This window comes from Nerophis ophidion, linkage group LG02, assembly GCF_033978795.1.
Source record: "Nerophis ophidion isolate RoL-2023_Sa linkage group LG02, RoL_Noph_v1.0, whole genome shotgun sequence".
In the NCBI taxonomy this organism is placed as follows: domain Eukaryota; kingdom Metazoa; phylum Chordata; class Actinopteri; order Syngnathiformes; family Syngnathidae; genus Nerophis; species Nerophis ophidion.
The window spans coordinates 58530675-58551091 of NC_084612.1; the positions used below are offsets into that span (position 1 = coordinate 58530675).

At 39.3% G+C, this 20417-nt stretch overlaps 1 protein-coding gene across 1 annotated transcript in view; it reads left to right on the forward strand.

Moving 5' to 3' along the window:
- The window catches only part of fhit (fragile histidine triad diadenosine triphosphatase), a 307588-nt gene that overhangs the window by 39874 nt on the left and 247297 nt on the right, over positions 1–20417 (forward strand). The window contains exon 3 of the mRNA XM_061887265.1: positions 18415–18537. Within this exon, the coding sequence (XP_061743249.1) occupies positions 18432–18537 (106 nt within the window). The 5' untranslated portion in view covers positions 18415–18431. The remainder of the gene's footprint in view (positions 1–18414; positions 18538–20417) is intronic.

The window sequence follows — 20417 nt, forward strand, 5'->3', positions numbered from 1 at the left end:
TTATAAATAAAGATTTCTACACATAGAAGTAAGCATCAATTTAAAGTGCCTTCTTTGGGGATTGTAATAGAGATTAATCTGGATCCTTAATTCCCAACATTTCTTCACAATAAAAGAAATCTTTAACATCAATATTTATGGAACATGTCCACAAAAATCTAGCTGTCAACACTGAATATTGCATTGTTGCATTTCTTTTCACAGTTTATGAATGTACATTCAAATTTTGTTGAAGTATTATTCAATAAATATATTTGTAAAGGATTTTTGAATTGTTGCTATTTTTTTAGAATATTTTTTTTTAAATCTCACGTACCCGCATTTGAGAACCACTGCCCTACTGTATATCTTTTCATACAATATATTACTTTTAATTTGTTTCCACGTAAAAAGAAAATCCTCATTTTTAAATTTTGGTGGCTTCAATTTAGCCACGATCAGACCCTGAACTCTCTGTACATGAGGCCCCAGGTGTCCTGAACAGACACTACAAGGTGTTTCTTCCAGATATGGACCAAGGTCTGCCCGCAGGGGGCCTCCGTTATAGCCGCTGGTAAAATTTAACTGAAGAATCTATGAGACGGACATGTTTAAAGCATTTGAATATTCCGACTACATGTTTGAATCAGAGGTTTTTAATCTTAAAACAGATTATATTTTTTATAATAGTTCTAAAAAGGTAAACAAAAATGTGTCAAACAGCAAATGTATGCCATTGTGTTCATAAGGGAATATAAGTAAAATGTGTGTTAGGGGTATGTCCATTTGTCTTCAGTCAACTTATGGTGATGATGTGCATTTGTGTAACCCCGCAGTGGCCGTGTCATCGCACCATTACCTGCGAGCCATGTTATTGTTCCATTTATTTGCGAATTGTGCCGAGCTGCCTCGGGCTGTGAGATTGCTGGGTTATCACTGGGAGGAGATTATTTCTGTCTGACATTCCGTATTCATGGCAGTTATCCAGCGGGATGCTTCCATGCCCAGTGTGTTAATGCCTCGGGAGGAGATGGCTCCAACGGTCGGAAATGTGCCAAAACTCAGTGGGTGGGAGGTAACACATTTCATTGGCTGAAGAAGTTTGTGTAACATGAATAATTGTTTAGTTTTGCATATCACTTTGTACTCCGTTGGTTCCAGTAGGCCCGACAAAAGCCGAATCGTGCAAAAACTGAAGCACTTTTTTTTCCCATAAGAAATACAAATCAAATGAATCCTTTGCAGGGACCCAATAAAATGTTTTGATAGATGTACATGCAGAAAACAATGTAAAATACATACAAATAAAAAATAAATATACCATATTTTCCGGACTATAAGGCAAACTTAAAGTCCTTTTTTTTTTTCATCTCAAAACTCGACAGTGCGCATTATAATCTAATGTACGGAATGATTCTGGTTTAAGTTACCGACTTCAAAGCATTTTTATGTGGTACATGGTGTGATTAAAAGTGTGACTAGAAGATGGCAGTCAGACATAAGAGATACATGTAGGCTGCACTATGATGGCAATATGACTCAATTAAACAACACCAGCATTTTTTATGTTCCATTGAAAATATAGAGCATTGCACACGGCCCTCCAAAATCAATCAAAATATTTTAGTATGACTTTGGTAAGCTATGAAGCTGCACCGCTTGATGGATTGTACTGTGCTTCAACAAAGGATTATTATTATGGTGTGTGTATAAGGTAAGACATATTATCTGGCGTTTTGTTTCGCAATATTATGCAAAAGGAACTTTTCTTCCCTTCTGGTACTTGCTGATCTGTATTTGGGATCTGCATAAATACTGAAAAATAGCGCGCATTCACTTTTGTAGTCCGTGTTGACACCAAAGTCAATAAGCTTCTTCTTTTTCTCTATCTTCTTGTTAGGAAACATTCATCCTCAACTCTTGCCATTTGTATTATAAAGTAGTGTAAAGTTCTTATTTATATTTGTCTGCACACTTGCCATGAAAACAGTAAAACAAACCGGTGTAGTGAGTGCACACTATTTACCCAGGTAACTTTAGGTATTTGAGAGTTCCGGTCAGACGTTTTTTCACGGGACACATTTCTGGCCACGGATGAGGAGATGCTGCCCTGTTATTTATTGAAGTAAAGTCTGAATGTCATTAAAACAGTCAGCGCCTTCTTTCGACACTTCTCTTCCCGTCCTTGCACGCTACACCGCTATTAAAAAGATGACGGGTAGAAGGCGCAGTGGAAGGTGAGCCACGTAAATAAGACTCCCCACAAAACGGGGCATCCTGAAGCGACTTCCAGAAAGCGACTTGAAGATGGTGTGTAAAACATCATCAATGCAACATTTTGACCAGAGAACCACCATTACATGTCATGTAGACCACAAGGAAGTATTTTACATTTAGAAATGAATAATACTATGACTCCTTTAATGCGCCTTATAACCTGGTGCGCTCTATGGTCCGAAAAATATAGTACATGTTATAAATGTTGAAGTGTGCTGTTCATCTCTCATCTCATTTACCAAGAAAACTGAGCGATATAGATTGTTCTCAACACTTAAGAAATGCTCTTACTATGTGGGGGTATATGTGTTGGAACATCAAGGAATGTTTAAGATGGGCAAACCCTTTTCAAGCGTAAAACATACATAGAGAATGTCTGCAACTTGTGGATGAAACAGTAGCCAGCGGACCATTGGGAAGCCTTGTTACTTGTATGATTAATTAGAATAATACAGTAATTTGACAATAAATCTGAGTATGCAGTAATTGTTTTTCAATTTTGTTGAAATTCTCTGCTTTTTGTGGCTAAGGTTACAAGGAATACTTAGATTTGACAATAACATTTTAAAAATCTCACATCGATTCCATCCATCCATCCATTTCCTACCGCTTGTCCCTTTTGGCGCCTACCTCAGCTGCATTCGGGCGGAAGGCGGGGTACACCCTGGAAAAGTTGCCACCTCATCACAGGGCCAACACAGACAGGCAAAATTCACACTCACATTCAGACACTATTTAGTGTTGCCAATCAACTTATCCTCAGGTGCATGTCTTTGGAAGTGGGAGGAAGCCGGAGTACCCGGAGGGAACCCACGCAGTCACGGGGAGAACATACAAACTCCACACAGAAAGATCCCGAGCCCGGGATTGAACTCAGGACTACTCAGGACCTTTGTATTGTGAGGCACATGAAGCGGTAACATGTTGAATTGAGAATTGGTATTAGGGAATTCCTGGAATTTCGGAAAACCGGGAATTTTTCCATTTCAAAAAACAATTTAGTTTTTTGTCCTGATTAAGGCCCTGTTTACACTAAGCCTGATAAAGTAATCCAGGGTAAATCCCACCTAACCTTATCCGTGTCCACACACAACAATGCCACCGTTTAAGACCCCCGCCCCCCTCCGTCCACCTAGTCACCTCCAGTGTTGCTTTGTGGTCCATCCATCCATCCATTTTCTACCGCTTATTCCCTTTCAGGTTCGCGGGGGGCGCTGGCGCCTATCTCAGCTACAATCGGGCGGAAGGCGGGGTACACCCTGGACAAGTCGCCACCTCATCGCAGGGCCAACACAGATAGACAGACAACATTCACACTCACATTCACACACTAGGGCCAATTCAGTGTTGCCAATCAACCTATCCCCAGGTGCATGTCTTTGGAAGTGGGAGGAAGCCGGAGTACCCGGAAGGAACCCACGCATTCACGGGGAGAACATGCAAACTCCACACAGAAAGATCCCGAGCCTGGATTTGATCCCAGGCCTGCAGGACCTTCGTATTGTGAGGCAGACGCACTAACCCCTCTGCCACCGTGAAGCCCTGCTTTGTGGTCAAGTTCTTAAATTTAACTTATCTGAACAATAACCAGTGGTGTGGTATTTCAAATAACTGGAATCCAGTGTGCTGTGGGGCCCTATTGTAGTGAATCACACCCGCGCCATCATACAAACCCCGTTTCCATATGAAATGGGAAATTGTGTTAGATGTAAGTATAAACGGAATACAATGATTTGCAAACAATTTTCAACCCATATTCAGTTGAATATGCTACGAAGACAACATATTTAATGTTCAAACTGATAAACATTTTTTTTTTGCAAATAATCCTTAACTTTATAATTTGATGCCAGCAACACGTGACAGAAAAGTTGGGAAAGGTGGCAATAAATACTGATAAAGTTGAGAAATGCCCATAGAACACTTATATGGAACATCCCACAGGTGTGAAATGCTAAGTAATTTACAAACAAGGATGGGGTGAGGGTCACCACTTTGTAAGCACATTGTCAAACGGTTTAAGAACAACATTTCTCAACGAGCTATTGCAAGGAATTTAGAGATTTTACCATCTAAGGTCCGTAATATCATCAATCAGTTCAGAGAAATCTGGAGAAATCACTGCACGTAAGCGATGATATTACAGACTTTTGATCCCTCAGGCGGTACTGCATCAAAAACCGAAATCAGTGTGTAAAAGATATCACCACATGGGCTCAGGAACACTTCATAAAACCACTGTCAGTAACTACAGTTGGTTGCTACATCTGTAAGTGCAAGTTAAAACTCTGCTATGCAAAGCAAAACCCATATATCAACAACACCAAGGAACGGCGCTGGCTTCTCTGGACCCGAGCTCACCTAAGATGGACTGATGCAAAGTGGAAAGGTGTTCTGTGGTCTGACGAGTCCACATTTCAAATTATATTTGGAAACAGAGGACGTGGTGTCCTCCAGAACAAAGAGGAAAATGACCATTCGGATTGTTATAGGCGCAAAGTTCAAAAGCCAGCATCCGTGATGGTATGGGGGTGTATTAGTGCCCAAGGTATGGGTAACTTACACATCTGTGAAGGCACCATTAATGCTGAAAGGTCCATACAGGTTTGGAGCAACATATGTTGTCATCCAAGCAACATTATCATGGACGCCCCTGCTTATTTCAGCAAGACAAGTATTACAACAGCATGGCTTCGTAGTAAAAGAGTGGGGGTACTTTCCTGGCCCGCCTGCAGTCCAGACCTGTCTCCCATCGAAAATGTGTGGCACATTATGAAGCGTAAAATACGACAGCGGAGACCCCGGACTGTTGAACGACTGAAGCTCTACATAAAACAAGAATGGGAAAGACTTCCACCTTCAAAGCTTCAACAATTAGTTTCCTCAGTTCCCAAACGTTTATTAAGTGTTATTAAAAGAAAAGGTGATGTAACACATTGGTGAACATGTCCTTTCCCAACTACTTTGGCACGTGTTGCAACCATGAAATTCTAAGTTAATTATTATTTGCAAAAAAAAATAAAGTTTTTGAGTTTGAACATCAAATATCTTGTCTTTGTAGTGCATTCAATTGAATATGGGTTGAAAAGGATTTGCAAATCATTGTATTCCGTTTATATTTACATCTAACACAATTTCCCAACTCATATGGAAACGGGGTTTGTAAATTAATCAAATCTTTGATAAACACGTTAAAGTAGGATTCAATGTTATAAAAAAAAAATAGGCTTCAAAATATGGCAACTTTAATTGCTACTTTCTAAAAAAAACACTAAATTGCTACTTTCTAAAAAAAACCCCACTAATTCTGGCCTGGAGAGACTGAGCTTTGTTGTTGTGTTGTGTGAGTCCTGCAGACCCCGGACACATGGCTTATTTGCAGTCATTTTCATTAAGTTCAAATCACATGCCTGATGAATGAATGTGTCTGCAAATTTGGAGGTTATATAAATTTAAGATCAAATTAAGATCAAGTTATATAAATTTAAGATCAAATTCTTAAATTTATATAATTTAAGTTTTATAATAAATTATAAACTTATTCGGGTGTTACCATTTAGTGGTCAATTGTACGGAATATGTACTGTACTGTGCAATCTACTAATACAAGTCTCAATCAATCAATCAATATCATACATAGTATATTTTCATGGATGATAAATAGTACTGCTTTAGATACAAATACAGAACGGTAAGAAACACTCCAAATGTTTTATTTTCATAAAGCATAGAGGTGGCCATAACATATTCGGAAAAGGTGTTATCAAATACTTTTTAGTCACCTGTATCATATCAAAATATCATTATACAGTTTTTATGAAAGTGAATTATCAATCAATCAATGATTATTTATACAGCCCTAAATCACTAGTGTCTCAAAGGACTGCACAAACCAGAACACAAACCACAATGACATCCTCAGTAGAGCCCACATAAGGGCAAGGAAAACTCACACCCAGTGGGACGTCGGTGACAATGATGACCATGAGAAACCTTGGAGAGGACCACCCCCACATCTAGGGGAACCAAAATCAATGGATGTCGAGCGGGTCTAACATGATACTGTGAAAGTTCAATCCATAGTGGATCCAACACAACCGTGCGAGTCCGGTCCAAAGTGGATCCAACACAATAGAGAGAGTTCCGTCCATAGTTATTACAGTTTGTCTTTTCATTTTAAAAACCTCAAAAGGTTCAGCTAAATTTGTTGGTTTTCTGACATGGACTTGTTTCTTCAGCATTGTCCTCTTTTGGGAAGGCCATTCATTCTAAAACCTTAAATCTAGCCTGATTTAGCCATTACTTTACCACTTTGACGTGTGTTTGGGGTCATTGTCCTGTTGGAAAACCCAACTGCGCCTAAAACTCAACCTCTGGGCGGATAATTTTAGGTTCTCCTGGAGAATTTGGAGGTAATTCTCCTTTTTCTTTGTCCCATTTACTCTCTGTAAAGCACCAGTTCCATTCTCAGCAAAACAGGCCCATAGCATAATACTACCACCACCATGGTTGACGGTAGGCCTGGTGTTCCTGGGATTAGAGGCCTCACCTTTTCTCCTCCAAACATATTGCTGGGTATTGTGGCCAAACAGCTCAATTTTTCTTTTCATCTGACCACAGAACTTTCCTTATCTTTGTTAAAGTGGGTTTTATCCGGTTAATTGACTAAATAGATATATTTTTTCTTATTTAAGTGGGTTTCATCCGATTCGTCGATCAATCGAACAAGCCAATTAATTCCTCGATTACTAAAGTAATTGATAGCTTCAGGCCTAGACTGTCATTTACAAAAGAAGATCTTTTTGTGGTTTCTCTCTTTGTCATTGTGCTAGGTTTGAACATGAACCCTCTCATTGCAGTCCCATTTCCAGGCTTTTTGTCCATATTGCACATCTCCCAGATACCATCAGAAGGCTGGCGGCACACTTTCCTCGATGAAATTCAAATGACCTTCGAGAACATTTCGTCTTAATCGGTATTCATCCTTGGTGAGGCTTAGCCAGATTGATCTGTCATGGATTCCCTTGGTTTTTGTGCTAAGATCAGTGCATTTCAACAAGGCTTGGATGGACTGATGCACTTTGAAGTGAGAAGCCAGCTCTCAGTTAGCTGGTTCCCACGTGTCCATCATAAACCCCCTCATCCTCCTGAACACTGATGTGCAGTCCATCAGGGTTAGAAACAGTCAGCTGGGCTTTTTTTGCTCGCTTTGTATTCCAGCATTGTTGCCTCAAAGCAGCTTCGAGTTGAAACTCAATATAATTAAACAGCATATTGCTGAATAATTTTAAAAACATTAAAAACTAATTTATCAGGTTTTTTTGTTGCTTGTACACAATCACTTGGTAATTACCTAGTTTATTATTATTATGACTGTTGCACGCTCCTGCAACATTTCAGCATCAGTGATAAAACTGCTCATTTTGGTGTGACCTTTTATTTTGGCCACCCTGAGGCTTTCATGTAGAATAATCAGCATCTTGATATGCCACAGCTCTAAGGTAAATAGACTATAGCAACAAAAAAATAAGTGCTCACTAACATGATTAAGACATATTTGTAAACAACTTCGGAGAGGCTAAGTAAAAGCTCATGAAAAGTGGGAGCAAAAACAATAACGGTGTGTTTAGGTGTTGTCACAATACCACAATTTTAATACAAAACCCAAAACCAGTGAAGTTGGCACGTTGTGTAAATGGTAAATAAAATCGGAATAAGAGGATTTGCAAAGATTTTACAACTTATATTCAATTGAATAGACTGCAAAGACAAGATAGTTCATGTTCAAACTGGAAAACTTTATTTTTTGCAAATATTAGCTCATTTGGAATTTGGTGACTACAACATGTTTCAAAAAAGCTGGCACAAGTGGCAAAGAAGACTGAGAAAGTTGAGGAATTATTATCAAACACTTATTTGGAACATCCCACAGGTGAACAGGCTAATTGGGAACAGCTGGATACTAGGATTGGGTATAAAAGCAGCTTCCAAGAAAAGCTCAGTCGTTCACAAACAATGATGGGGCGAGGGTCACCACTTTGTTAAAAAATGAGTGAGCAAATTATCCGACAGTTTAAGAACAACATTTCTCAACAAGCTATTGCAAGGCATTTGGGGGTTTTGCCATCTACGGTCCGTAATATCACCAAAAGATTCAGAGAATGTTGAGAAATCACGGCAAAGCCGAAAACCAACATTGAATGCCCATGACCTTCGATCCCTCAGGCGGTACTGCATCAAAAAGCGACATCAGTGTGTAAAGAATATCACCACATAGGCTCAGGAACACTTCAGAAAATTACTGTCAGTAACTACAGTTTGTGGCTACATCTGAAGATAAAACTCTACTATGCAAAGCCAGAGCAGTTAATCAACAACACCCGGAAATGCTGCTGCTTTTGCTGGGCATGAGCTCATCAAAGATGGAGTGATGCAAAGTGTAAAAGTGTTCTGTGGTCTGACGAGTTCACATTTTAATTTGTTTTTTGGAAACTGTGGATGTTGTGTCCTCTGGACCAAAGAGGAAAATAACCATCTGGACTGTTATAGGCGCAAAGTTGAAAATCCAGCATCTGTGATGGTATGGGGGTGTATTGGTGCCCAACGCATGAGTAACTTACACATCTGTGGAGGCACCATTAATGCTGAAAAGTACATAGAGGTTTTGGAGCAACATATGTTGCCATCCAAGCAACCTTTTTGTCATGGACACCCCTGTTTATTTCAACAAGACAATGCCAAGCCACATTCTGAATGTGTTGCAACAGCATGGCTTTGTACTAAACAGGCTTTCCTGTAATCCAGACCTGTCTCCCACTGAAAATGTGTAGCGCATTGTGAAGCGTCAAATACCACAACGGAGACCCCGGACTGGTGAACAACTTAAGCTGTACATCAAGCAAGAATGGGAAAGAATTCTACCTGCAAAGCTTAAAAAATTGGTCTCTTCAGTTTCCAAACGTTTAATGAGTGTTGTTTAAAGGAAAGGCCATGCAACACAGTGGTAAAAATGCCCCTGTGACAACTTTTTTGCAATGTGTTGCTGCCATTAAAGGCCTACTGAAACCCACTTCTACCGACCACGCAGTCTGATAGTTTATATATCAATGATGAAATATTAACATTGCAACACATGCCAATACGGCCGGTTTAGTTTACTAAATTGCAATTTTAAATTTCCCGCAAAGTGTCCTATTGAAAACGTCGCGGAATGATGACGCTTATGTTGACGCGTGCTTGTGATGTTATTGGTTGGAGCGGACATTTTATCCCAGCACCATTCACGGCTAAAAGTTGTTTGATTTAATCGCATAATTACACAGTATTCTGGAGATCTGTGTTGCTGAATCTTTTGCAATTTGTTCAATTACTAATGGAGACTATAAAGAAGAATGCTGTTGGTGGAAAGCGGTGGATTGCAGCTGCCTTTAGCAACACAAACACGGTGGTTCTTTGTTTGTTGTGAAGCTTTTATATGGAACTGAGCGGTCAAGCGAACATGTTTCTCTACCACATGTCAACCGGCAGGTTTCGGTGAGAAAATTGTGGTTATAAATTGGCTCTTACCGGAGACATAACGGAGCTTGCGTCCTCCTGCAGCTGTCAAAGAGGCAGCTGCGACTTTTTGGCTCCTTCATGGCTTCCATCAGAGACACTGGCGGTCACCATACCCCTCCGACTTTCAGGTATGACTTTATAATCTCACTAAAACACTAGTAACACAATGAGCAGATAGGGGATTTTCCAGAATTATCCTAGTAAATGTGTCTAATAACATCTGAATCGCTCTCACTGCCCTCGCCTTTTATTTATTTATTTTTTTTATTTATTTTTTTCTTCTAGTCCCTCAGTCTCACTATCCTCATCCACAAATCTCTCATCCTCGCTCAAATTAATGGGGAAATTGTCGCTTTCTCAGTCCGAATTGCTCGTGCTGCTGGTGGCTATGATTATAAACAATGTGAGGATGTGAGGAGCTCCACAACCTGTGACGTCACGCACACATCGTCTGCTATTTCCGGTACAGGCAGACCTTTTTTTATTAGCGACCAAAAATTGCGAACTTTATCGTCGATGTTCTCTACTAAATCCTTTCAGCAAAAATATGGCAATATCGCAACATGATCAAGTATGACACATAGAATGGACCTGCTATCCCCGTTTGAATAAGAAAATCTCATTTCAGTAGGCCTTTAAATTCAAACTTAATGATTATTTGCCAAAAAAAAGAACATTAAGTATCTTGTCTTTGCAGTCTATTCAGTTTAATATAAGTTGAAAATGTTTTGCAAATTTTTGTATTCTGTTTTTATTTACAATTTACACAACCGATACCATCCATCCATCCATCCATCCATTGTCTACCGCTTATTCCCTTTTTGGGGTCGCGGTGGGCGCTGGTGCCTATCTCAGCTACAATCGGACGGAAGGCGGGGTACACCCTGGACAAGTCGCCCTCTCATCGCACAACCGATACCAATATCTATGAATTTCCTCAATTGTCAATACTTTTTTGAAACAGCGATAAAATAAAATAAAATTAGCCCATGTGTTAAGTTGATAGAAACTTGATAGAAAAGTATTTCAAATGGTCAATCATTAAACACTACTGCTTTAAAATATTTATGCACAGAATCTGAATTGTATTATTAGCTGTCCAGAGGTAACTAACTCTATAACCTCTCAGTATATCAAAACAAACAATACTGTGGCTGTAAATATCCTCATAGATTGTAAAGTCCACCCTTTTTCTTCATCTAAAGCAGTGGTCCCCAACCTTTTTGGAGCTGCGGACCGGTCAAAGCTTGAAAATTTTTCCCATGGACCATGATTGTATTTTTTCATAAAGAAATACACTCATGTGTGCTTACGGACTGTATCCCTGCAGACTGTATTGATCTATATGGATATATAATGTGTATTTTGTGTTTTTTATGTTGATTTGATAATTAAAAAAAATAATAATAATGTTTTTTTATTGTTATTTCTTTTTATTTCTTGTGCGGCCCTGTGGTTGTGGACCACTGATCTAAAGGACACAATCACAACTCAATTTAATTTTTTCTGGTTTGATCATTTCAGTAGGCTGTAAACCTTTAAAGGGGAACTGTTTTTTTGGGGTTGAAATGTTCACAATCCCCATGAAAGAAAACTACACATGCCTTCGTCTTTTAAGATTCTAAGGATGATTAAAAAAAAAAGGCCTGCAAAATGCAGCTAATGGGAGTCACCATTGTAGCCTTCAAAGGGATCTAAAACAACTTCAAAACCCTCCTTCAACATTTTATATACAGTACACTTTGCAAGTAAATCTGTAATGTAGTAACAAGATACATTCGTACAATATGTACTCTATTTTATGGACTATTAAGCGCGCTGGGATATAAGACACACCCACTACGTTTTAGAATAAAACAATATTTGTCCATGTAATAACAATACCGGACTATAAGCCGCAGATTTATACGATGTAAAATTATTTATTGACACAGAAATATCTAATAAATAGAGATGTCAGATAATGTTTTTTTTCCGATATTCCGATATTGTCCAACTCTTAATTACAGATTCCGATATCAACCGATCTATACAGTCGCGGAATTAACACATTATTATGCCTAATGTTGTCGTGATGCCTGGCTGGATGCATTAAACAATGTAGCAAGGTTTTCCAAAATAAATCAACTCAATTTATGGAAAAAAATGCCAACTTGGCACTGCCATATTAATTATTGAAGTCACAAAGTGCATTATTTTTTTTAACATACCTCAAAACAGCAGCTTGGAATTAAGGACATGCTCTCCCTGAGAGAGCATGTGGAGGTTGAGGGGGTCGGGGTGTTGGTAGGGGGTAGCGGGCGGTGTATATTGTAGCGTCCCAGAAGAGTTAGTGGTGCAAGGGTGAAAGGGAATTTGTGCTGTTGTGTTTATGTTGTGTTACGGTGCGGATGTTCTCCCAAAATGTGTTTGTCATTCTTGTTTGGTGTGGGTTCACAGTGTGGCGCATATTTGTAACAGTGTTAAAGTTGTTTATACGGTCACCCTCAGTGTGACCTGTATGGCTTTTGACCAAGTATGCCTTACATTCATTCACTTGTGTGTGTGAAAAGCCGTAGATATTATGTGACTGGGCCGGCACGCAGAGGAAGTGCCTTTAAGGTTTATTGGCGCTCTGTACTTCTCCCTACGTCCATGTACACAGCGGCGTTTTAAAAAGTCATATATTGTACTTTTTGAAACCAATAATTTTGAAACCAATCTGAAATTACATTTTAAAGCATTTATCAGCAGATAATATTGTCAGTCCGATATAATTGGACATCTCGACTAATAATTGTTTATTTACATACCTTAATTGTTTCCAAACAGTGTCTGTAACACAGCAGTAAAACGGCTGATCAAACAAAACAGAAGTCATCGTCAGGGACCCATTAGCTGCGAAAGCTCGCTCTCCAATCAGCAGACTCAATGACTCCACGTTGACGCTTCGGTGAATTTATTGAGGAATTTGTAGAACTGAAAGAATACGAAAATATTGCCATTGTAAGTTAATAATACTAGCACAGACACTAATAAACGTGTTAGCATATTTGCTCTTGTTAACGACGCTAGCGTCATTACATTACGATAACACGTACAATCCTACAGACATCACAAATGAAATTGTTTAGAAAGTAAAAAGTTTGTTTAACTGTAAATCTTACAAATGTTGCTCCGGTTGGAAAAACAAACAAACACTATACTCGTAAAACTAGTCCTTAAGATGGCACTATGACACAAACAGTAAAACACGTTCAAAGTGTATGTGCTTGCTTTGCTTTTCTTTTTTGAAACAATTTTCTATTATAGCTGTTACCTACTCGGTGGCCTTGTGGTTAGAGTGTCCGCCCTGAGATTGGTAGGTTGTGAGTTCAAATCCTGGCCGAGTCGTACCAAAGACTATAAAAATGGGACCCATTACCTCCCTGCTTGGAACTCAGCATCAAGGGTTGGAATTGGGGGGTTAAATCACCAAAAATGATTTCCGGGCGCGGCCACAGCTGCTGCTCAATGCACCCTTCACCTCCCAGGTGGTGATCAAGGGTGATGGATCAAATGCAGAGAATAATTTCGTCACACATGGATTCATTTAACTTTAACTTCTTATCGGAGACAAATCATAAATTAGTCGCCCCGTCTTATAAGCCACAGGGTTCAAAGTGTAGGAAAAAAGTAGTAGCTTACAGTCCGAAATGTACAGTTATATGTACAATACTTAACGTATTTTGGTCATGTTAGCCATTTCCTCAGCGCCTTTATTTCAGTTTCTATAGCAGCGCATTTCCAGATCTCTGGCAGCAAATGTGTGTTCATACTTCCGGAAACAAACGCGAGTGTGTTCTAGTTATGACAGACGTGGTAACAGACAAGAAAGTCGACTATTTTTGGACAAATGAGGATTCACAACCATATGGTTTTGAAGCTAAATATACGGAGGATGAACTACTGTTTATGGAATGCTTTAAAATTCCTACAATGTGAATTCCTGGATTTTATTTTTCACAGTCTGTCTCTCACAGTTGAAGTGTACCTATGATGAAAATTACAGACCTCTGTCATCATTTTAAGTGGGAGAACTTGCACAATCGGTGGCTGACTAAATACTTTTTTGCCCCACGGTATATAATATGTACTAGGGCTGCAAATCTTTGGGTGTCCCACGATTCGATTCAATATTGATTCTTGGGGTCGCGATTCGATAATATATCGATTTTTTCCGATTCAATGCGATTCTCGATTCAAAAACGATTTATTCCCGATTTAAAAGGATTCTGTATTCATTCAATACATAGGATTTCAGCAGGATCTACCCCAGTCTGCTGACATGCTAGCAGAGTTGTAGATTTAAAAAAAAAAAAGCTTTTATAATTGTAAAGGACAATGTTTTATCAACTGATTGCAATAATGTACATTTGTTTTAACTATTAAACGAACCAAAAATATGACTTATTTTATCTTTGTGAAAATATTGGACACAGTGTGTTGTCAAGCTTATGAGATGCGATGCAAGTGTAAGCCACTGTGACACTATTGTTCTTTTTTTTTTTTTTTTATAAATGTTTAATGATAATGTCAATGAGGGATTTTTAATCACTGCTATGCTGAAATTATAACTAATATTGATACTGTTGTTGATAATATTCATTTTTGTTTCACTACTTTTGGTTTGTTCTGTGTCGTGTTTGTGTCTTCTCATTTGCTCTGTTTATTTTCTGTTCTGAGTGTTGCTGGGTCAGGTTTGGTTTTGGAATTGGATTGCATTGTTATGGAATTGCTGTGTAGTGGTTTGTTGGATTGAAAAAAATAAATAAATAAATAAAAGAAATTAAAAAAAAAGATTTAAAAAAAAAAAGGGAATCGATTCTGAATTGCACAACGGATTCGAATCATATTCAAATCTATTTTTTCTCCATACATATATATATACATATATATATATATATATATGCCCCCCCGCGACCCCAAAAGGGAGTAGGCGGTAGAAAATGGATGGATGGATGTATATATATGTACATTTACCCCGTTTCCACATGAATTGGGAAATTGTGTTGGATGTAAATATAAACTGGATTCAATGATTTGCAAATTCTTTTCAACCCATATTCAGTTGAATGCACTACAAAGACAAGATATTTGATGTTCAAACTCATAAATTGTATTTTTTTTTTGCAAATAATAATTAACTTAGAATTTCATGGCTGCAACACGTGCCAAAGTAGTTGGGAAAGGGCATGTTCACCACTGTGTTACATCACCTTTTAACAACCCTCAATAAACGTTTGGGAACTGAGGAAACTAATTGTTGAAGCTTTGAAAGTGGAATTCTCTCCCATTCTTGTTTTATGTAGAACTTCAGTCGTTCAACAGTCCGGGGTCTCCGCTGTCGTATTTTACGCTTCACAATGCGCCACACATTTTTGATTGGAGACAGGTGTGGACTGCATGGGGGCCAGGAAAGTACCTGCATTATTTTACTACAAAACCACGCTGTTGTTTCACGTGGCCTGGCATTGTCTTGCTGAAATAAGCAGGGGCGTCCATGATAACGTTGTTTGGATGACAACATATGTTGCTTCAGAATCTGTATGGACCATTCAGCATTAATGGGGCCTTCACAGATGTGTAATTTAGCCATGCCTTGGGCACTAATACTCCCCCATAACCTCACAGATGCTGGCTTTTAAACTTTGCGCCTATAGCAATCTGGATGGTTATTTTTCTCTTTGTTCCGGACGACACCACGTCCACAGTTTCCAAATATAATTTGAAATGTGGACTAGTCAGACCACAGAACACTTTTAAACTTTTTATCAGTCCATCTTAGATGAGCGCGGGTTCAGCGAAGCCAGCGGCGTTCCTTGGTGTTGTTAATAAATGGGTTTTGCTTTGCATAGCAGTTTTAACTTGCACTTACAGATGTAGCAATCAACTGTAGTTGCTGACAGTGGTTTTATGAAGTGTTCCTGAGCCTTAGTGGTGATATCCTTTGCACTCTGATGTCGGTTTTTGATGCAGTATCGCCTGAGGGATCAAATGTTCCGTAATATCATCGCTTACGTGCAGTGATTTCTCCAGATTCTCTGAACCTTTATATATATATATATATATATATATATGTATATATATATATATATATATATATATATATATATATATATATATATATATATATATATATATATATATATATATATATATATATATATATATATATATATATATATATATATATATATATATATATATGGGGTAGTATCTGTGTCATCCTCAAGCTCGGGTCCTCCACCAGAAGCCTGAGAGTTTGTGGGTCCTGCACAGTATCTTGGCTGTTTCTAGGAATGCGCTCTTCTGGACTGAGGCTTCAGATGTTGTGCCTCGGATCTGTTAGAGCCACTCTCCCAGTTTGGGGTTTACTGTTCCGAGTGCCCCCACTACCACAGGGACCACGGTAGCCTTGACCTTCCACATCCATTTCAGCTGCTCATTCAACCTTTGGTACTTCTCAAATTTCTCGTGTTCCTTCTTCCTGATGATGGCATCAGATTGGATTGCCACATTTATCACCACCACCTATTTCTGCTCTTTGTCCACCACCACTATGTCTGGTTGGTTAGCCAGAAGCTGTTTGTCAGTCTGGAAGCTGAAGTCAACCAGAACCATGGACCTGTTTTTTTCAGCTACCATCTGTGGTATGGCCCATTGGGATTTGGGTTTTTCAATTTCATACTGGTTGCAGATGTTCCTGTTCCTGCTAGCATCTTCCAGTCTGCTACTATGTGCTGGGCTGTCTCAGAGGCTTCTTTGCACGGTCTGCATCTTGCGTCTGATCTACTCTGGTAGATCGTGGCCTCTATGGCTCTTGTGCTTATGGCCTGTTCTTGTGCTGCAATGATTAGTGCCTCTGTGTGGTCTACCAGTCCTGCTTTTTCCAGCCACTGGTAGGATTTCTTGATATCAGCCATTTCCTCTATCTGAAGGTGGTATATGCCATGTCGGGGATTGTCCGTCCAGGTTGTCTGCTCCTTCTCCTCTGCACTCTCATCAGGGTTCTGCTGCCTGACGCATTCACTAAGCAGTTCATCCTTTGGGGCCATCTATACACCATATTAACACAAATCAGGTTTCATAATCATTTGGCCAGGTGTATGAAATAAAGTACTTAGGCATGGAGACTGTTTCTACAAATATTTCTGAAAGAATGGGCTGCTCTCAGTGATTTCCAGCGTGGAACTGTCATAAGATGCCACCTCAGCAACAAATCCAGTCGTGAAATGTCCTTGCTCCTAAATATTCCAAGGTCAACTTTATTATTAAAACAGTGAAGAGTTTGGGAACAACAGCAAGTCAGCCACAAAGTGGTAGGCCACATAAACTGACAGAGAGGGGTCAGCGGATGCTGAAGCACATAGTACAAAGACTTTCTGCACAGCCTGTTGTTACAGAGCTCAAAACTTTATATGACCTTCCAATTAGCCCACATACAGCATGTAGAGAGCTTCAAGGAATGGGTTTCCATGGCTTAGCAGCTACATCTAAGCCATACATCACTAAGTCCAATGCACAGCATTGGATGTAGCGGTGTAAAGCACGTCGCCCCTGGACTCTAGAGCAATGGGGACGTGTTCTCTTGAGTGATGAATCGCTTTTCCATTTGGCAATCTGATGGACTGGTCTGGGTTTGGAGGTTGCCAGGAGTTGCAACCCTTGTTCAAGAGCTTTATCTTAGTAGTTTGTATGGCTTATTTGATCCTCATATGGCAGACCTGGGCAATTATTTTGACTCGGGGCCAAATTTAGAGGATTTTTTTAAAAATATTTTTAGAAACACTGATACAAAACCTCACAGTAATGTCTGATTAAAAGCTAAAACCTTTATGACTGACCGCCTTAAAAACGGAATGGAATTTTACATTTTTTTACTGAATGAGACACCCAGAATGTACAGGAAAGTCAAGAATGTTAGATTTACAATATTAACTATGAACAATAAAACACTGAATATTGACAACATATGAACGTCAAACCTCCTGATACAAACCAATCTGATATATGTGATATATCACTAAGTTTTAGAATTTTGTTGTAAAAATCTCCTTCCGCATCTGTCCCTGACAGCTCTGGAAACACTTTGTGGAAACGCTCCCCCACCCACAGGGCTTATAGTAACTAATTAATTTACCATAGTAACTAATTAAATGACCATAGTAACTAATTTGATTACCGTAGTATATCATGCAAAAGCGCAGATTCCAACCAATGAAATACTTTTTATAGTTCAACACATACGGTCATTAAAATAAATCACTGCACATTCTAATGGTAGCTACACTTTCCATCTTAAAGATATAAAAAACGTTATTTGGGAATGTCCGGTGGGCCAGATTGAAAAGCTTAACATGTGGCCCCCCGACCTTAATTTGCCCAGATATGTCCTATGGTGTGTAGTATTAAAAGTCCTATCAGCAAAATCTATATCATTTATATTGCATTTTGTCGGTATTGCACAACCCTTTATACAGAGTTGTACATAGTGTGCAGTGCATACATGTGTGATGTGGTGCACAACACTATGTTCTATTCTGACATGACTGAATGTCTGCGATTTGTGCTTCTATTCAGACTATCCAGTGAGTAACATGACGACCTTGCGCTTTGGACAGCACCTCATCAAGGTCTCTGCCGTGTTCCTGCAGACAGAACTGTCCTTTGCTCTTGTCAACAGGAAGCCTGTGGTGCCTGGACGTATCCTTGTTGTGGGTTTTAACAAGAGGTAGGACACTGGCGACTCAAAAAAAAAACAAGAAGTAATTTAAATGTTGTAACACCTCACATATCACATTATTTACCAAGCATGGCTTGGTTGGTACCCTGCCGTGCCAGCAACCTGAGGGTTCCTGGTTCGATCCCCATCTTCTGCCATCCTTGCGTAAGACGCTTCACTCTTACTCCTGATGGGTGGTGGTTAGGGCCTCGCATGGCAGCTCCCCTATCAGTTTGTGAATGTGCGTGAGAATGGGTGAATGTGGAAATAGTGACAAAGCGCTTTAAAGGGGAACATTGTCACAATTTCTGAATGGTTAAGACCAGTAAAAATCAGTTACCAGTTGCTTATTTTATTTTTTGAAGTTTTTCTTACAATTTTACCCATCACGCAATATACCAAAAAATGGCTTCAAAGTGCCTGTTTTACACCATCGCTATATCCACCCGTCTATTGTCCTGTGACGTCACTGCATGAAGCCACCAGAAACAAACATGGCGGATAGCGCAGAAAGCTATAGCATAGTAGCTCGGATTTAGACTCTGATTTCAGCGCCGTAAGCGATTCAACAGATTACGCATGTAATGAAACGGATTGTTGGAGTGTGGAGGCAGGTACCGAAAATGAAATTAAAGAAGAAACAGAAGCTTTTGCGCCATATCACGACAGACAGCGGCTCGGGAGGAAGCGCGGACGAATTTGGCGATCGCCTTCTAACCAACGATTGGTATGTGTTTGTTTGGCATTAAATATGGGTGGAGGGAAAGGCTGGATGCAAATATAGCTACAAATGAGGCATAATGATGCAATATGTACATACAGCTAGCCTAAATAGCATGTTAGCATGGATTAGCTTGCAGTCATGCTGTGACCAAATATGTCTGATTAGCACACTCCACATAAGTCAATAACATCAACAAAACTCACCTTTGTGATTTCGTTGACTTTATCGTTGGAAATGCATCTGCTTTGAGTGTCACAGGATATCCACACATTCTTCTGTCGTAGCATAGCTGTCGTCGGTACAGTGTGCAGAACAAACGAAGGACTTTTGCATCTTTTTACCACTGTTGCAACTTGAAACCGTCTTTGTTCGTGTTGTTACACCCTCCGACAACACACCGACGAGGCATAATGTCTCCAAGGTACGGGAAAACAGTCGAAAAAACGGAAAATAACAGAGCTGATTTGACTTGGTGCATGTAATGTGTTTGGGAAAATGGCGGGTCGCTTCACGATGTGATGTCACGGGTGAAAGGTCATCGCTCCGACAGGCGAACAATTGAAAGGCGTTCAAATCGCCAAATTCACCCTTTTAGAGTTTGGAAATCGGTCAAAAAAACATATGGTCTTTTTTCTGCAACATCAAGGTATATATTGGCGCTTACATAGGTCTGGTGATAATGTTCCCCTTTAAGTACCTTCAAGATAGAATAGCGCAATACAGGTATAACCCATTTACCATTTAAAAGGAACAATGTCTGTATGTCAAGTATGTTTAATTCGTATATCCATATAACATTGGGTTCCCAGTCACATGCAGCACGTCAATCATCATACTGCAACTGTCCGAAAATTTGTAATGCACTTGCAGGCCTCGAATTTTAACTTTTTAAGGTCCCGGCAAGTGTTGCCTTAAAGGAGGGCTCATATTTTAGGGCACCAAATCAAGTTATAAGGGCACCAAGGCAACCATTATTTTCTTTCCAGGCAGGGGCTCCAAAGCATGCATGCATATATATATATATATATATATATATATATATATATATATATATATATATATATATATATATATATGTATATTATTAATGCAAACTTGTCAGCTTGTTGCCATTTACTTATGCCTTTATCTCTATTT